Source organism: Rattus norvegicus, chromosome 8 (genome assembly GCF_021556685.1).
Source record: "Rattus norvegicus strain SHRSP/BbbUtx chromosome 8, alternate assembly SHRSP_T2T, whole genome shotgun sequence".
Classification (NCBI taxonomy): Eukaryota; Metazoa; Chordata; class Mammalia; order Rodentia; family Muridae; genus Rattus; species Rattus norvegicus.
Genome location: NC_141541.1, coordinates 65,084,465 through 65,102,052, shown reverse-complemented (window position 1 = coordinate 65,102,052; position 17,588 = coordinate 65,084,465). Strand labels below are relative to the sequence as shown.

The 17,588-nt window shown below is 42.7% G+C and overlaps 1 protein-coding gene across 25 annotated transcripts in view; it reads right to left on the bottom strand.

Moving 5' to 3' along the window:
- The window catches only part of Snupn (snurportin 1), a 43,452-nt gene that overhangs the window by 17,828 nt on the left and 8,036 nt on the right, over positions 1-17,588 (bottom strand). For all 25 annotated transcript variants that reach the window (XR_015626759.1, XR_015626754.1, XR_015626758.1 and 22 more), the window contains exons 2-6: positions 17,372-17,534; positions 14,042-14,189; positions 5,388-5,492; positions 5,067-5,163; positions 2,933-3,030 (exon numbers count right to left, since the gene is read on the bottom strand). Coding sequence is in view for 19 of the 25 variants with exons in the window: in XM_087562560.1 (XP_087418686.1) it covers positions 2,933-3,030; positions 5,067-5,163; positions 5,388-5,492; positions 14,042-14,189; positions 17,372-17,534 (611 nt within the window). In the remaining 6 variants the exon portion in view is untranslated. The remainder of the gene's footprint in view (positions 1-2,932; positions 3,031-5,066; positions 5,164-5,387; positions 5,493-14,041; positions 14,190-17,371; positions 17,535-17,588) is intronic.

The window sequence follows — 17,588 nt, the reverse complement described above, 5'->3', positions numbered from 1 at the left end:
GTGAGCCACCATGTGGTTGCTGGGAATTGAACTCATGACCTCTGGAAGAGCAGTCGGGTGCTCTTAACCACTGAGCCATCTCTCCAGCCCTATATTTATTTTTTAAAGACAGGGTCTTACTGTGTTGTTCTAGCTAGCCTTGAACTCATAAAGATATGCTTGCCTACCCTGGGTCCTGGAATCAAAGGCATGTATGTACTAACAAGCAAAGCCAACACCTATAATCTAATTAATGTATCTTCAACCTCTTATATAGGGTAAACCTGCTTCAAACAAGAATAACAACAGGGCTGGATAGAGACAGGCAGATCTTTTTGAGGGTTCAAGGCTGGCCTGGTCTACAGAAAAAGTTCCAGATCAGCCAGGACTACACAGAGAAACTCTGTCTCAAAAACCAAAACCAAACCAAACCAAACAATAATAACAATAGAACCTTCACCAGGACATTAATCTTCAGGCTGTGCTTCACTTAGTTCATGCCTGAAATCTCCATTTTCGGAAAGCTTAAGCAGAATTATTCACAAGATTAGGCCAACCTGGGCTACACAGTTAGTTCCAGGCCAGCCTGAGTTACAATGAATGAGACCCTGTCTTTTTGTTTGTTTGTTTCTCAAGAAATGGTTTTTCTGTGTAGCCCTGGCTGTTCTGGAACTCATCCAGTAGACCAGGCTGGTCTTGAACTCAGTGGTTAAAGGCATGTGCTGCCACCACCAGGCTGAGACTGTCTTTAAATAAACAAATAGGTGGATGGTGGCGTCACAGGACTTTAGTTCCAGCACTCAGGAGGCAGAGACAGGTGAATATCCCTCAGTTTTAGGCCAGCCTGGTCTACAGAGCGAGTTCTAGGGCTACACTAAAAAGTCCTGTCTCAAAACAAACAAACAAAAATAAACAAACAAAAAACCAACCAATAAATAAACAAATGAATAAATAGATGGTAAATAAATAACTTCAAGTACACTATAGGAACTATATCATCTCCTGTCTGTTTTATATGCTTAGAATCAGAAAGGTGAAGTCACTTGCCTGGTTGAACAAAGTAAATACTGTGAGACTTAGAACTCCTCCATTCCAAAGCACATTATACCAACTCCCTTGTTTCATTTTAATATAGCTATTAACAAACACTACCCAGCTGAATCTTTCCCTAAGAACTGATTCTCTAAATTATTGATGTGTACCCTTCTATAGCTGTGAGACACTCCCTGTTCTTTTACTTTGCTTCTGGAAATTTGAAACAATAAGAGGAGTTTCCTTTCCCTTTTCTTCTGTTTTTGAGAGAAGGTTTCATGAGCTCAGGCTGCCTTCAGACTTGCTATTCGTCAGAGGATCACCTTGAACTTCTGATCCTCTACAGAGCTTATAGGAATGGATCAGTTTAGAAGGGGCCTAGGACTGAGCCCCAAGTTTTGTGTGTAGTAGGCAAGCATTCTTCCAACTGAGCTGCATTCTCAGCTCCTTGCTTTGCTTGGCCGAGACAGGGAAGGTCTTGCCATGTAGCTCAGGGCTGGGCTTGAGATTGAGGATATTCCTCCAGCGTCAGCCTATAACACAGAGGCTTCGTGGCTACCACTGAGCTGGTCTTTTCCTCAGAGTATACCTGTACATGCAATTTTAATTACCCAATCTGTCAGTTGTGAATATATGTGGTGAATATCCTGTAACAAAACTAAAGAAAATGTACCAGGAACAATGACAAACATCTGTAATCCCAACCTCTGGGGAGACTGAGACATGAGGAGGATCATAATTTGAGGCTAGCCTGAAATACAGAGTGACTCCTTGTCTCAAAAATGACAGACAGACAGAATCATCACTAGCTGGCATTTCCTGAAATCCACCATAGGGTAATAGCTATAGAAAGAAGCAGTCTAGCAGTCTATCCAGGTGTGGTGGTATATACTTGTGATCCCAGCACTCACGAGGCAGGTAGGTGCATCTCTGAGTTTCAGGATAGCCTAGTCTACATAGTGAGACCTTGTCTCAAAAAAGAAAAAGAAAGGGAAGGGAAGGGAAGGGAAGGAAAGGAAAGAAAAAGAAAGGAGTCAATCTGGAGCTAGGAATCATGGTCCATGCCTGTTATCTCTTCCTAGAGCAAGCTTTGAGATTGAAGACTTTGTTTCATACCAAGAATGACCTGGCATGGGGCTGGGGATTTAGCTCTGTGGTAGAGCGCTTACCTAGGAAGCGCAAAGCCCTGGGTTCGGTCCCCAGCTCAAAAAAAAAAAAAAAAAAAAAAAAAAAAAGAATGACCTGGCATTATCAGGATCAGGATGTGGTGGGTGAAGGAGGGTACAGGAATTTGTTTAATGGTGCTGTCTGCATAAGATGGCGTACTTCTTACTCTTCAATCATCCCTGCAACAATCCTCCATTCTCTGGAGAGAAGCGGTGGGCAGCCACAGAGGCTAACATAGCCCAGCCTGCACCTCTGCTGCTTCTTCTTCCTTAAGATATGTCGTATCAGTTAGGCAGTGACGGCACACGCCTTTAATTCCAGCATCTAGGAGGCGGAGGCAGCCGGATCTTTGAGTTCAGGTCAGCCTGGTCTACAAATTGAGTTCTAGGGCTACACAAAGAAACCCTGACTCGAAAAAAAAAAAAAAAAAAGAACTCTTTTTTTTTTTTTTATTAACTTGAGTATTTCTTATATACATTTCGAGTGTTATTCCCTTTCCCGGTTTCCGGGCAAACATCCCCCTCCCCCCTCCCCTAAAAAAAAGAACTCTTATATTTCTCTCAGTTCCTCCTATTTATTTTCAAAGTGCAGCTAATTCAAACACCCTCAAAGATGCAGAGAGCATTAGATAATGTTCTTGATTACCACATCCTGTACATACCAAGAAGTTGGTCACGTACCAAACCCACATGCTGAACCACCTTCCCGGGAGGAGAGAAGACAGGAAAGACATGAGGACATTATCAATCCTTACCTGACAGTCATAAAAAGGATGTCCCCGCCAGCACATCACATCCAAAACATAGTATGTCTGGTTCACTTCACTGTAAATGCAGTCCAGAATGGTGTAGTCTACAGACACAAGGAAGAAAGTCAGCATAGAACTCAGCTTCCAGCCCGGGTTCCATCCACCATGATAAAAGGCTCCTAAGAGGATCAAGGTGAACAATCCTCAGGGCTTATGGCAGTTGTCAGTACTAAGCATGAGGGGTTCTCCAAGAAAAGCACTCCACATAGCCCTCTGTAGCTACCTGGCTTAGTTTAAGAATGCTATAAGGTGAGACAGGATGAGAGAGAGATCAAAACAGCACTGTAGATAAATGGGAATTCTAAACAAGTTGGGACATTTTAAAATTTACCTTTAAAGCAGCTCTGATTTTAGTTTTGCTTTTTCTGTTTTTAAGATGAGCTAAGCTGACCTGGAACTCGCTATGTACCTGAAGACAACTTTGAACTCCTGATCTTGCCTCTCTCCCAAGTGCTAGGATCATAGGCAGGCGCCACCAAACCTGCTGCTTTGCTGCTTTGATCCAAGACAAGACCTCACTTTGTAGCCCAGACTGGCCTCACACTCATGGCAATCCTACTGTGCCCGACTTTAGGAATGCTGGGATCACAAGCGCCTGCTACCACTCTAGGCTATTTCTATTTTCTGTATATGTCAAAGAATTTTTACTCTGTTGCCCAAGCTGGCATTGCCCTTCTGAGTGACTGGCTTACAAGTACTTGTTACCTTCTTACTGTAAGTACTGTGCCATGTAGGGATATCAAGTATAAGTTAGCTACAGAGCAACTTGAAGGCCAGTCTGTGTGACAAGAGATTGTCTCATAAACAAAACCATGGTGCTGGAGCAATAGCTCAGAAGTTCAGAACAGTGGCTGCTCCTTCAGAGAACCCTGGCTCAATTCCCAGAATCCACATGGTAGTTTAGTGCTGGGGGGGGTTGCCAAATTCTTCTGACCTCCAGGGACACTGCATGCAAATGGTGCAGATATACACACAGACAAAATATCCATACACACAAAACAATAAAATATATTTTAAATTTTTTCAAAGAAAAAAAAAAACCCAGCCAAACAAAACACCATCTTGTACTAGTTTTTAAAAAAAATGCAAATACACCAAGCATAATGGCACATGTCTCTAATCCTACCACTTGGGAAGACCAAAGAAGATAAAGATTTCGAGTCTGGACCACATGATAAGCTTGAAGACAGCATAGGCAATGCAAGACTCTTTTCTTAGATGATAAAACTCAGTGAATAACTAGTATAATCATTTTATCTCAGTATAATCCTAGCACAGGGAAGGCTAAGGGTAGGACGACCAAGAGGTTTGGGCCAGCTTGGGTTACATGGCTTGCTGGATAGTTTTTTGTCAACTTGACATAAGCTAAAGTCATCAGAGAAGAGGGAACCTCTATTAAGAAAAGAAAATGCCTCTATAAGAATTGGCTGTAGGCAAGCTTGTAGAACATTTTCTTAATTGGTGGCTGATCAGGGAGGGCCCAGCCCATCCTGGTGGATGTCACCCCTGGGCCAGTGGTCCTGGGTTCTATAAAAAAGCAAGCTGAGCAAGCTAGTAAGCAGCACCCCTCCATAGCCTCCACCACCTCCAGGTTCTTGCCCTGTTTGAATCTCTGCCCTCACTTCCGTAAATGATGAACTACAATGCTAAAGTGTAAGGCAAATAAGCCCTTTCCTCTTGAACTTGCTCTTGTGTTTCATCAGAACAACAGTAACCCTAACTAAGACACACGGCTCACATCATCCCAAGTGAAAACAAATCCGGGACCATGGATGTAGTTTAGTGGTAGAGTAATTTCAAGTTTTACTATTAATGTATGTTGCGTGAGCATGGCCATGTGTTATGGCACATATGTTCTGTGTGGCGACTACAGGACAACTCTTAGGAGTTAACTCTTTAACTTTCGCTGGAGGTTTTAGGGGTCAAACTCAGGTCATGAGGACTTCTCAGAAAGCACTTTCACCTATTGAATTGGCTGGATGGCCCCTGAGGCCTCAGCCATCCTTTGTGACTGAGCCTTAGCAACAAAGTGATGGTCAGAAGGAAACCAAAACACAGTAATGATGTCATATGCAGGTACCTTTGGCTGTTGTTGAGTTTCTCCTATTGCCTCCTGGAAGAAGGGAAGAAAACCTATTGACGCAGTAGCCACTCTTAGTGTAGGCACTGGTTGAGCCCTGTAGGGAGAAAGCCACCACTTCATCAGGCATTCACAGGTACCCTGGACTCTTGCTGCTTCATTCTATAGGGTTGCCATTCACACAAAGATGCTGGCAACAGATTTCTCTGCAGGAAAGTCCTGGAAGCCAACTGTAGGTCCAGCTGCTATGGCAGATGAAAAGGACAATCCCTTTCAGCACACACTAGGCTTGCAGCAGAGGAGGAGAAAACAGCTACTCACCCTGGAGGCCACGATAAGGGCTCTTTTCCCAACAGGGCACACAACCACAATCCATTCCTGCCCCAAATCTGAAGGGACGTCAATTAACCACTCAGAAAGCATCAACTGGGAAGACAAAATGGTATAAAAGATCATCAGGAGTGTGCCGTTCAAACATGATAGGAAAACCATTCCTATCCTATACACGTAACACAAGTACAGATAAAGCTGAGGACAGAGGCACTTCCACCCCTGTGTGCTCAGGAAGCAAGCTGGTCTACAGTGTGACTGACAGATGGAAGACATTCGCTGGTGACTTGGCATCTGTCCTAATTATTATCACCATCTGCATCCTACTTACTCCCTTACCTCAAGGCCTGAAGTAAGGGACTTTCCCTTTCCTTATTTGCAGGCTGCCTACCAGCATAACTATTGCATTCTGGGTTTACACCTCAGGAATGAGCACTCATCTTGAGCCATGCTCAGACTTGACTATCATTTCCCAAATTGCCATGCCACACATTACAATAAAAGACACTAGGAGGTAGGCACAGTGGTATAGGTCTATAATCTCAGCTACTTGGGAAGCTCAGGTGGGAGGATGGCAAATTCACAACTTACCTGTGCAACTTAATGAGACGTTATCTCAACTCTTTAAGGTTGCCTTAAACTCACCATGTAGGTGAAAATGACTCTGAACTTATGCTTCTCTTGGCTCTACCTCCTGAATGTTAAGAATGCAGGCCTGAACTGGCAGTGATGGCTCACACCTTTGATCCCAGCACTGGGAAGGTGGAGGTGGGTGAATCTCTGAGTTCAAGACCAGCCTGGTCTATAGAGTGAATTCTAGGACAGTCAGAGTTACACAGAGAAGCCATGTCTGGGGGAGAAGGGAGAATTTCAGCATATCACATGCATGAGGTGCTCAGAAACTCATGCAGGCATAGATATAGTCACATTAAAAAAAAGAATTCTCACATGATTGCCAATATTTGCTGAAGGGCTATTCACCCACATTAAATACTTTAAAGGTTCTTTTAGATTTACTTATTTCATTTTACAAGTGAGTGTTTTGTATGCATCATTATCACTGGTGCCCTTAGAGGAGATCAAGAAAGGGACATTTAGTATATTTACAATAAACTAGGCTTAGTATACAGGCTTAGGCATATACCTTGGATATGACCTTACTCTTCTGAATATATTCTGGGATTCTCACAAACAACAAGATTATTCAGTTTTATTTACAGTTACAATATCCTAACTCCCTGTACCCCTGTGATCTACAATTCTGATTACAAAGTGTAATCCTGCCCCATAAGCCTCAGGAATTACCCTGTGGTCTCATTTAAATCTCCTAGCATATACATATTTTAAATGGGTATTTGCTTGCATGTATGTTTGTGCATCCGGTGCTCAAGGAGCCGGAAGGGTATCAGATCCCTCAGACTGGAACTACAAACTGCTGTGAATGATCATGTGGGTGCTAGGAATTAGATTTAAGTCCCCTGGAAGAGCAGCTAATGCTCCTCCTGAGGAGCTCCTCCTAGCAAGTCCTTAGTGACAATAATATCAAAACTCATCAGAACCCTGTGTATGGCTATCATAAAGGAAATGAGGAATAACTCCATCAGCGCCTCTCCTTCTTTAACTCCCACAAGTGAGTCTATGTTAAAAATACCTTTTTTTTTTTTTTTTTTTTTTCGGAGCTGGGGACCGAACCCAGGGCCTCGCGTTTGCTAGGCAAGCGCTCTACCACTGAGCTAAATCCCCAACCCCCTAAAAATACCTTTTATGAGGACTACAGAGATGGCTCGGCAATTCAGAGTACTTGTTGTTCTTGCAGAGGCCCAAGTTCAATTTCCACACCCACACAGTAGCTCATAACCATCCGTAACCCCCTTTTTAGGGAAGCTGATACCCTCTTTTGACCTCCACAGGCACCAGACATACACATGGTATGCATATATACAAACATGTAAGCAAAATACTTGTGCACACAAAATAAAATATAAATAATAAAATATTTTAAAAATTAGAAAACTTGGGGCTGGCGAGATGGCTCAGTGAGTGGTTAAGAACACAAGCTGCTCTCCCAGAGGTCCCAGGTTCAATTCCCAGCACCCATGTGGCAGCTCAAACTGTCTATAACTTCAGTTCCAGGGGATCTGACACCCTCACACCAATGCACATAAAATAAAAATTAATAAACTATTTTTTAAAATTGGGCAACTTCATTAAACAAACAAACAAACAAACAAACATCTGGTTAGCAAGATAACTCAGTGGGCAAAGACAATGTCCACAATTCAGGCTGATAACCTGAATTCAGTTTCTAGTGCTATGATAGACCAGGCCCAAAAGCAACTTAGAGAAAAGGGTTTCTTTCGTATATAACTCCATTGAGTAAGTCAGGGCAGGAATCTGGATGCAGGAGCTGATGCAGAGATGACGGAGGAACTCTGCTTCCTGACTTGCTTTCCACAGCTTGCCCAGCCTGCTTTCTTATAGCAACCCTGGACCACCTGCCCAGGGGTGGCACAGCCTGTATCAATCATCAATCAAAAAAGATGCCCTATAGACTTGCCTACAAGCCAATCCTATGGAGGCATTTTCTCAACTAAGAGCCCTTCCTCCCAGAAGAATTGGCTTCTGTCAAATTGATATAAAAACTAGTCAACATACACATGGATATATTCACATAAATAAAATGTTAAAAAATAAAATAAAATATAACATTACTTCCTACTTTCATTCTGAAATTCCTTTCTGAGACAAAGTCAACAATCTGGCTTTACTAGAGTAGAGTTCTGAAAAGGACTCCTCAGGCTGCTGGGGCAGCAGTGAGCTACATCTCTAGTTTGCTGAATCACCACTGACAGGGTCCAATCCCCCCACCCACTCACCCCACCCCCCGCAAAATCAAATGTGGCTGGGATACAGCCCAGTGGGGAATGCTTGTCTGTCAAAGTCCACAGAGTTGGGTTCAATTCCCAACATTGCTAAGGAAAGGCTAAAAGGGAAGGAGAGGGGAGGACAGGAGAAGGGTAGGAGATCAGAGCTAGGGAGAGGGCTCAAAGGGTTAAAGTGCTTGCTGTGAAACCAATGGGGAAAAAGCCTCTGCAAGTTGTTCTCCCACCATGGCATGTGCACACTTATGCGCGCGCGCGCGTGCACACACACACACGTGCGCACACACACACACACACACACACACACACACACACACTAATAAATGAAATATTCTTGAACATAAAGAAACTAAATGGTAAAGGATAGAACAGACATTTTCCTAAAGAGTATATACAAATGTTTAGTAAGCATATTAAAAGCTACCCTACACACACACACACACACACACACACACACAAACACGCACGTGTGCACGCGTGCACGCGCGCACACAAACTACCATAGCATCATTTATAATAGCCAAAAAGTAGAACAACGCAAAAGACCATTCACTGAAGAATGAGTAAATATGTCCCTTTAATGGAATATTAGTTGACAATAAACACACAGAATGATAAATACTATAACATAAGTGAACCATGAAAATCTTATGCTAACTGAAAGAAGATAATCACAAAAGTCACATTATCCAGAATAGGCTGGTCTATGATGTAGACAGATTTGCAAAAGGAAAACGAAGAACAGTGGAGAATGACTGCCAATGACTGTTGGGATATTTTTGAATACCATGTAGAGGTGTCTCTGTCCTTCCCCCACCTGCCTAAGGAATTCTCTGACTGGCTTTAGTAAAAAGCTGATGGCCAATAGCTGGGCAGAAAATAGTAGAAGGGACATCTAGGGGGAGAGAGGGACTGTGGTAAGAATCAGGCTCAGAGGGCTGGGGAGATGGCTCAGCGATTAAGAGCACTGACTGCTCTTCCAGAGGTCCCGAGTTCAATTCCCAGCAACCACATGGTGACTCACAACCAACTGTAATGGGATCCGATGCCCTCTTCTGGTGTGTCTGACGACAGCTATAGTGTACTCATATAAATAAAATAAATCTTTAAAAAAAAAAAAAAAAAAAAAGAATCAGGCTCAGAGAGACTCACTACAGAGTTGGGGAAGAAGCCAGACAAATGAAACTGAGGAGAGGTAACCAGCCATGATTAACTTAGAACTTAGATTACTATAAACAGGATAACTGAGTTATGAGCTAGTTGGAAACAAATGACTACGAAGTATTTGTAATTATGTGTGTTGGTGATAAAACTGTTCTAGAATTAGCCAGCAGCAGTAAAGTGTACTTAGAATTCTACACTTGGAAGTAAAATTCAGAAGATCTGGAACTCAAGATCATCCTTGGCTATATAGCAACTTAAAGGTCAGCCTGGGCTACTGTCTCAGCCAGCAGAACAAGACAATAGGTAGTGATTGCTGGTGCTGGAGAGGTGGCTCAGTGGTTAAGAGTGCTTGTTGCTCTATCCAGTTCCCAACACCCGTGTTCCAATGGCTCACAACAACCCACAGCTCTAGATCAGACCTCTTTTGACATCTGAGGTCACCCCCCATTTATGTATACATACATGCACGCACGCATGTATGCACACATGTATGCACACACACAGACACACAAACTCAAATATATATAAATAGAATGAATCTTAAGACATTACTGCTAACGATAATACAGTCTTACTAGTTATAAGATAACAGAAGAATCAACTTGGAGCTAAGATGGAAGCTTCTTCCTTCTAGCTAGCGTTCATAGTACCAGAAGTTGCCACGCAGACGGCTGGAGAGAAAAGACAGGCATGGCCTTACTCAGCTGTGGAAGACAAATTTATGGTCCTGCCCAGTACATGGCTTCATGCATAGAGTCACTAGGGGTAAGCCAAACTAAATCACACAGGGTGGAATTCCCCACCAGCCTCTGAAAACTTTTTTTTTCTTTTTTTTTTTTCTCTTTTCTTTTCTTTCGGAGCTGGGGACCGAACCCAGGGCCTTGTGCTTGCTAGGCAAGCACTCTACCACTGAGCCAAATCCCCAACCCCCTCTGAAAACTTTTAAACCCCAAATATTCCAGTTGTTCTGGGGATTTCTCTACAGGCACTCTCTGCCCTAAGGCCTCTATCACACCATCCACGATTGCTAATCTCTTACTCTTTTACTTTAAGCTATCTTCTGTAATGAATCGCCTTCCCAGGTTTGTTTGTTTGTTTGTTTGGAATTTTGTTTGTTTAGTTTTTTTGTTTTGCTTTGTTTGAGCCAATATTTCACTATGTAACCCTGGCTGGTCTATAACTCAATATGAAGAAACTAGACTGGCTTTGAATTCTCAGATCTGCCTGCCTCTGCTTCCCATCCTGGAATAAAACAAATTCACTATATACCTGTCTCCTTTCCAGGTTTTAAAAGGAAGCCTCTTTTCCCCTTTAAGGCCCTGTCCTATTGCCTCTGATATATGAATTGCTCTTTTGATGCTTTCCAACTTCAAGGTTCAATCACAGACCCTTGACTCTCTTTGGAGAGAATGACAGTACTGAGAATGAGTGATGGTCGAATACTCAGTCCTAAATAAGACATTTGGTCTGGAGAGATGGCTTAGTTAAGAGCACTGACTGCTCTTCCAGAGGTCTTGAGTACAATTCCCTGCAACCATATGGTGGCTCACAACCATCTATAATAGAATCTGATGCCCTCTTCTGGTGTGTCTGAAGACAGAGACAGTGTGCTCACGTATATAAAATAAATGAATCTCTAAATAAGACATTTATACCTCCCCTCTAAGGCTTAGGGAACACCATGGAAGAAGAAATGGAAAGTATGGAGAAGAGCTGTAAAATGCTTTCTTCTCCATCTTATGGTATGATCTAACCACTGCCATCATGAACTCACAGCAACTACAGTTCCTTATACTGGGCCTACAAAAGACTGGCCCTGTCAAAAGGTCTACACCTCTCTGCTGAACTAGAGGCTACAGATAGATTCTGGGAGGGGGAAAATCAATACTTTCAGATGCATATCCATAAATGAGCATCAAGCTCCAATGTACAGGTTCAAATCCAGACAACACCGGTGACCCTGATTAAATACAGCAGGTCACAAGACAAAAAGACATGGACTTAGGACAGGGATTTGAAGGGAGTGGTAGGGTGACAGGGATATAAGACAGGGTGAAGGCTGAGTAAGCAAAATGCATTATATATGAGATTGTAAACGAATTAATGTGACTAGTGAAAATACTCCGCACAAGAAGATGATGACCTAGAATTGAATAGTGGTGATAACTGCAGTCCTATTCTCTCTCTCAATCTCTCTCTCTCTCTCTCTCTCTCTCTCTCTCTCTCTCTCAATTGAATTTTATACTGTAGATCAGGCTGATCTATAATTTATTATGTAGCTTTGGCTGGCTTTGGACCCTTGGCAATCCTTGGCCAAGGCCTTGGCCTCTCAACTAGATGCTGGGATTTAAAGATAGGAGCAACCATACTTGCTCAGGAGTTTTCTTTTCTTTTCTTTCTTTCTTTCTTTTTAATTTTTTTTTATGTGCATAAGTGTTCTGCCTTCATGTCTCTGTGAGGGTGCCAGATCTTGGAGTTAAGGACAGTTGTGAGCTGCCATGTGGTTGCTGGGGATTGAATCGAGGTCCTGGAAGAACAGTTAGTGCTCTCAACCACTGAGCCATCTTTCCAGCCCTGAATTTTATTTTCTTATAGAAAAAGTTATATTCTGGGATGGAGAGATGGCTCAGGAATTAATAGCACTGATTGCTCTTCCAGAGGCCCTGAGTTCAATTGCTAGCAACCACGTGGTGGCTCACAACCATCTGTAATGGGACCCGATGCCCTCTTCTGGTGTGTCTGAGGACAGTGACAGTGTACTCATAAATAAAATATATCTTTTCTAAAAAAGTTATATTCAGGGCTGGAGAGATGGCTCAACGGTTAAGAGCCCCGACTGCTCTTCCAGAGGTCCTGAGTTCAATTCCCAGCAACCACATGGTGGCTCACAACCATCTGTAAAGAGATCTAATGCCCTCTTCTGGTGTATCTGAAGACAGCTACAGTGTACTTATATATAATAAATGAATAAATCTTTAAAAAAAAAAAGTTATATTCAATGCTATTTACGATCCATGTCTATATCACTGTGAAGCCTGGTAGCATATACCAAGTCCTTTAATATTCCTGAACCGAAGTGAATTGTATGAGGCACAAGAATCATGAGTTCAAGGCCAACCAGAGCTGAATAGCCAAATCTTGTCACAAATAAATAAAAACAAAGTGAAGTTTATTGTAGAAGGTATTATCTGTACTATACTTGGGAGAGAAAACCAAGTAAACAGGTATTTCTAAATTCTGAAGCCAAGAGGATTCTACAAAGTAGTACATTACAGCAGGGAAGTCCCTGCCGTAACTCAGACTCACACCTTTCCTTCTGGACACAAGGACTGCCTAAGACTGCATCTTTCCTGTTTTCCCTGCAGCACCACCAGCCACAACAGAGCATTTAATTGAGTGTGGCATAGTGATTGGCTCTTTCATGGTTCAACATTACCTTAACCAACCGGTTGTTCTACCCAGGGTCTCTTTATTTAAGGCAATTAAGTAATTAAGATGTACTTCCTGCCTTGGTATACCGCGTCGGGACTGGCCTCCTAATATTCTAGGTGGGAAAGTCTACCAACCAAGGAAGGGATGAGGACACTAGGGTAGTGGATAGGCCCCACCCAAGCCAACTATGCTATGACTATTAAAAAAAAAAAAAAAAAAAGCCGGGCATGGTATCACACACCTTTTAATCCAAGCACTTGGGAGGCAGAGGCAAGCCGATCTCTTGAGTTCAGAGCTAACCTGGTCAACATGTGAGTTCTAATTCCAGGATGGCCAAGACCCTGTCTTAAAAAACTAAAAAAATATATGGAAGGCCAGATATGATGGTGCCTGTGAATACAGCAAAAGAGGGGACTGCTATAAGTTCAAGGCCAGCCAGGGCTACACAGAAAGACCCTATCTTTAAAAAAAAAAAAAAAAGGGCTGGAGAGATGGCTCAGAGGTTAAGAGCACTGACTGGTTTTCCAGAGGTCCTGAGTTCAATTCCCAGCAACCACATGGTGGCTCACAACCATCTGTAATGAGATCTGATGCCCTCTTCTGGCATGTCTGAAAACAGCTACAGTGTACTTATATAATAAATAAATCTTTAAAAAAAAAAGACAACCCCAGCTCCGAAAAAAAAAAAAAAAAAAAGAAAAGAAAAAAAAAAAGACAAAAGACAAGGAGGCTGGGATTCGAGCTCAATAGTGACAGGACATTTTGCCTAGCACATGTGAAGCCCTGGTTCTATGTAGTATTCCCTGCCCAAAAGAATGAAGGAGGATGATGAGAATGTGGAATCTGTTACTAGAGTAGGAGGACTCAGGAGCTTTCTGTAGCGAGCTGACAGCCTCTGGTTAACAGCACAGGCTCTATGGGCTAGGAACTCCAAACTGCTATCCACACACTTCATCAGTGGTTTTTGTTTTGTTTTGTTTTAGGGTCTCACTCCATAGCCCTGGCTGTTCTAGTACTATGTAGATCAGGCTGGCCTCTAGGTCCAGCTTCATCAGTGCTTTCAAGTCAGCCACTATTCTCCCTACAAATACCCTTCTTCACTAGCCTGCATGTATTTTGGTGGCTTGACTGCATGTGGAAGGAAGGTGCACATGCTGCACCACTCACTTGATTAGCATAGCGTTTTGGTAACTTCTTGACAGGGTCCAAATCCATTTCCTCCTCATCTTTCTTCTTCTCCTCTTCCCCACTCTCCATCCCTGTCCAGTCATCTTCAGCCAGTCTTCTGGCATGGTTCACATAGTCCAACCGCTTGCTGGAAGAGAAAAAAATAAGGTCAGGTTTATACCTACCATAAAAAGATAAGACACGATGTGACAGATTTCATTCAATTCAAAGATGACAAATTTAGATTCTGGTGTGGGTAAGAAATAACAGAATTTCCTTTGCGAAGTTAAACTTGTATCTGTCTCCTCATCATTCCGAATCAGGAAACTTCCTCAGAACACATTCAGCCTTCCTCAGAAATTAAGAATGTTCAAAATAAAATATTTATTCTTAAAGGAATGTCCAAGATTCACTAGCTGGATCTGCCGAACCCACATTACCCCAGATGAGGAGTAACATTTCCTGCTTGGCACAGCCATCAAAGGCCCCAGAGACAGGAGGGAGGAAACACTAAATGCAGTGAGAAGTCCAAAGGAAGAACATCTTCTGGGACTTTCCACATTAGACACCATGCTGACAAAATCAAGTAAACAAAAACCTCAGGCTAGAGAAATAGCTCAGCAGTTAAGAGCACTAGCTGCTCTTCCAAAGGTCCTGAGTTCAATTCCCAGCAACCACATGGTGGCTCACAACCATCTGTAATGGGATCTGGTATCCTCTTCTGGTGTGTGTGAAAACAGCAACAGTGTACTCATAACAAAAAAGAATAAATAAATTTTTAAAAATGTATTAAAAACAAACAAACAAACAAAAAACCAGAACCCTCAAAACTCAGGCTTTTCTTGTTTGACCTTCAAAAAGGGTCTCTTGGCTTAAGACTTGACATCATCCTGGTAAAATGGCACTCATCCTTGATCCCAGCACTGGGAAGGCAAAGGCAGGTGGATCTCTGAGAGTTCAAGGCCAACCTGGCTTACATAGTGGGTTCTAGGAGAGTTGCGTAATGAGACTAGTCTTAAAAAAACAGAAAAGAAACAAAAGCGGCGCCATCTTTAATCTGTTCCTTTTCTCTTACCTTTTCCTCCCACTTCCACTTCACTCTACAGTGAGATTTAAACTTAGGGCCTTGTACTAAGACATCCGAGGCTGGCCTCTACCAATAAGCTGCATATCCCCATCCTCTCTTGCTTTTTATTTAGGTATTTATTAGGTCCAGTTTCACCTACTTGCCCAGAGTGACCTGCAACCAAGGCAGGCTCTGAACTCCTCTGCTCTCCAGCCACAGCCTTCTGTTTTGTTTTTCTTATTTTTTTGAGTGTTCTGGCTGTCCTGGGAATCTAAATTGAGGTCCTTATATAAGAACTTTATACACTGAGTCTTTTCTCAAGCCCTGAGACTCTATCTCAAATAAATAAACAAACAAACAAACAAATAAACAAGAACGAGAAGAACCAGAGACTATTAAGCAAACATGCAGATATAGTAGGTATATAGCACATTGCTAGTTGAATTTTTAAATTACTACATTTTATCTATTTATTTTATGTGTGTGACTTTGTGTTCAAGCGTGTAGGCCCACATGTGCCAGGGCACATGAGGAGATCAGAGGATAACCTGTAAGGAATCAGTTTTCTCCTTCAACCATGTGGGTCCTTGGGATGGAACTCAGACCAACAGACTTGGCAGCTGGTATCTTTACCTATTCAGATAACTCACTGGCCTGAATTGTTTAATTGTATTGCAAAGATAAAATAAGATTGTATACAAGTAGACACTTCTATCTGTACAAGATAGCTTTGCAAGGGTACACGAGGAACTAGTAATTTCTGGGCAGAACTAGGCCAGGAAGGAATGTTTTTATCATATACTTTTCATGTATTTTCAGCCATATGAATGTGTAACCTACTTAAAAGTAATAAACTGGGGTTGGGGATTTAGCTCAGTGGTAGAGCGCTTGCCTAGCAAGCGCAAGGCCCTGTGTTCAGTCCCCAGCTCCGAAAAAAAGGAAAAAAAAGTAATAAACTACAATTGAAAATAGGGAAGGAGCTGGTTGGTGGCGGCACACAACTGTTAACCATAGCACCTGGAGGCAGAGGCAGGTGGGTGTCTAGGTTCGAAGCCAGCCTGGTCTACAGAGTGAGTTCCAGGACAGTCAGGGCTACACAGAGAAATCCTGTCAAGAAAAAGCAAAAAAGAAAAGAAAAGAAGAGAAGAGAAGAGAAGAGAAGAGAAGAGAAGAGGGAAGAAAAGAAGAGGGGAGAGAGAGGTGGGAGAGAGGAGAGGGGGGGAGAGAGAGGAATGGGGAGGGAGAGAGAGAGAGAGAGAGAGAGAGAGAGAGAGAGAGAGAGAGAGAGAGAGAGAGAACACAGAATGGAGTTCTGTGGAACGGCATGGGAGTATAATCAGCAAACAGCTCAGAACCCATAGGATTATCTGTTAAACTCATCTACTGACACAGCACCTCACAAGGTCCACACTCGATGGTAGTGGTACAGCTGTGGATCATTTCTTCTAATCCCCAGTTCCTTCATTTCTGACCCCAAAGAGGCTAAAGACACATTGAGAACGAAGTTCAGGCCTTCAGTACAGACAGCCTAAAACATGCCTATCTTGCCCTTTCCTATTTGTGCACTCTGGCATTTAGAGTTACGTGTATGGGAACCATTTCTGCTGATTCTCTATGGAATTAACTTGAATTCCCAAGGGTACTACAGAAACATTTGAGCTGAAGGCGGATGGGAAGAGCATACCAAGACCATCATCACAGTGAGTGAGAAGCCTCGTGAGCGATCCAGGGAAGGAGGGGAGGGGAAGTCTAGGCATGGCTTTCATAAATCCTTAAACTGCAAAGTTGAGTACTGTTGCCAAGAAAAACAGAATATTTTAACCAAATAACTGAGTTTTGCTTCAGAAGTTCAGCTTTTCTCTCCTTATTTTCCTAAAATGTAGGGACAAAAGATAATTACCTGTGACAGAATTGACCCACCCCACCTTGTGCACAGGAAATGACCTTCTTCTGTGAAGGGGGCTCTAAGGAAACAACATTCCTAGCTGCCCAGGAATGATGCACAGCTCCCAGCATAAAGAAGGAAGCCAAGGAGTTAAGAGCGCCCTTACGGGCTGGAGAGACGGCTCAGTGCTTAAGAGCACTGACTGCTCTTCCAGAGGTCCTAAGTTCAAATCCCAGCAACCACATGGTGGCTCACAACCATCTGTAATGAGATCTGATGCCCTCCTCTGGTGTGTCTGCAGACAGCTACAGTGTACTCATATATAATAAATAAATAAATCTTTAAAAAAAAAAATAAAAAAAAAAAAGAGCGCCCTTACGATTTCTGCAGCTCTAGCAACTGGCGCCGCCGCTCACTCTGCTCCAAGGAGCTATACTTGGACTTGTATTGAGACAGGCGAGGGTGTGGGGCAGCTGTGCTGTTCAGTTCTTGAGACACAGAAAAGCTACTAGCTAGGGCTTGGCTCAGTTCTTCCATCTTCCCTATGAAAGAAACATAAAGACAATGGCTTATTAATTCACTTCACCTATGATTAT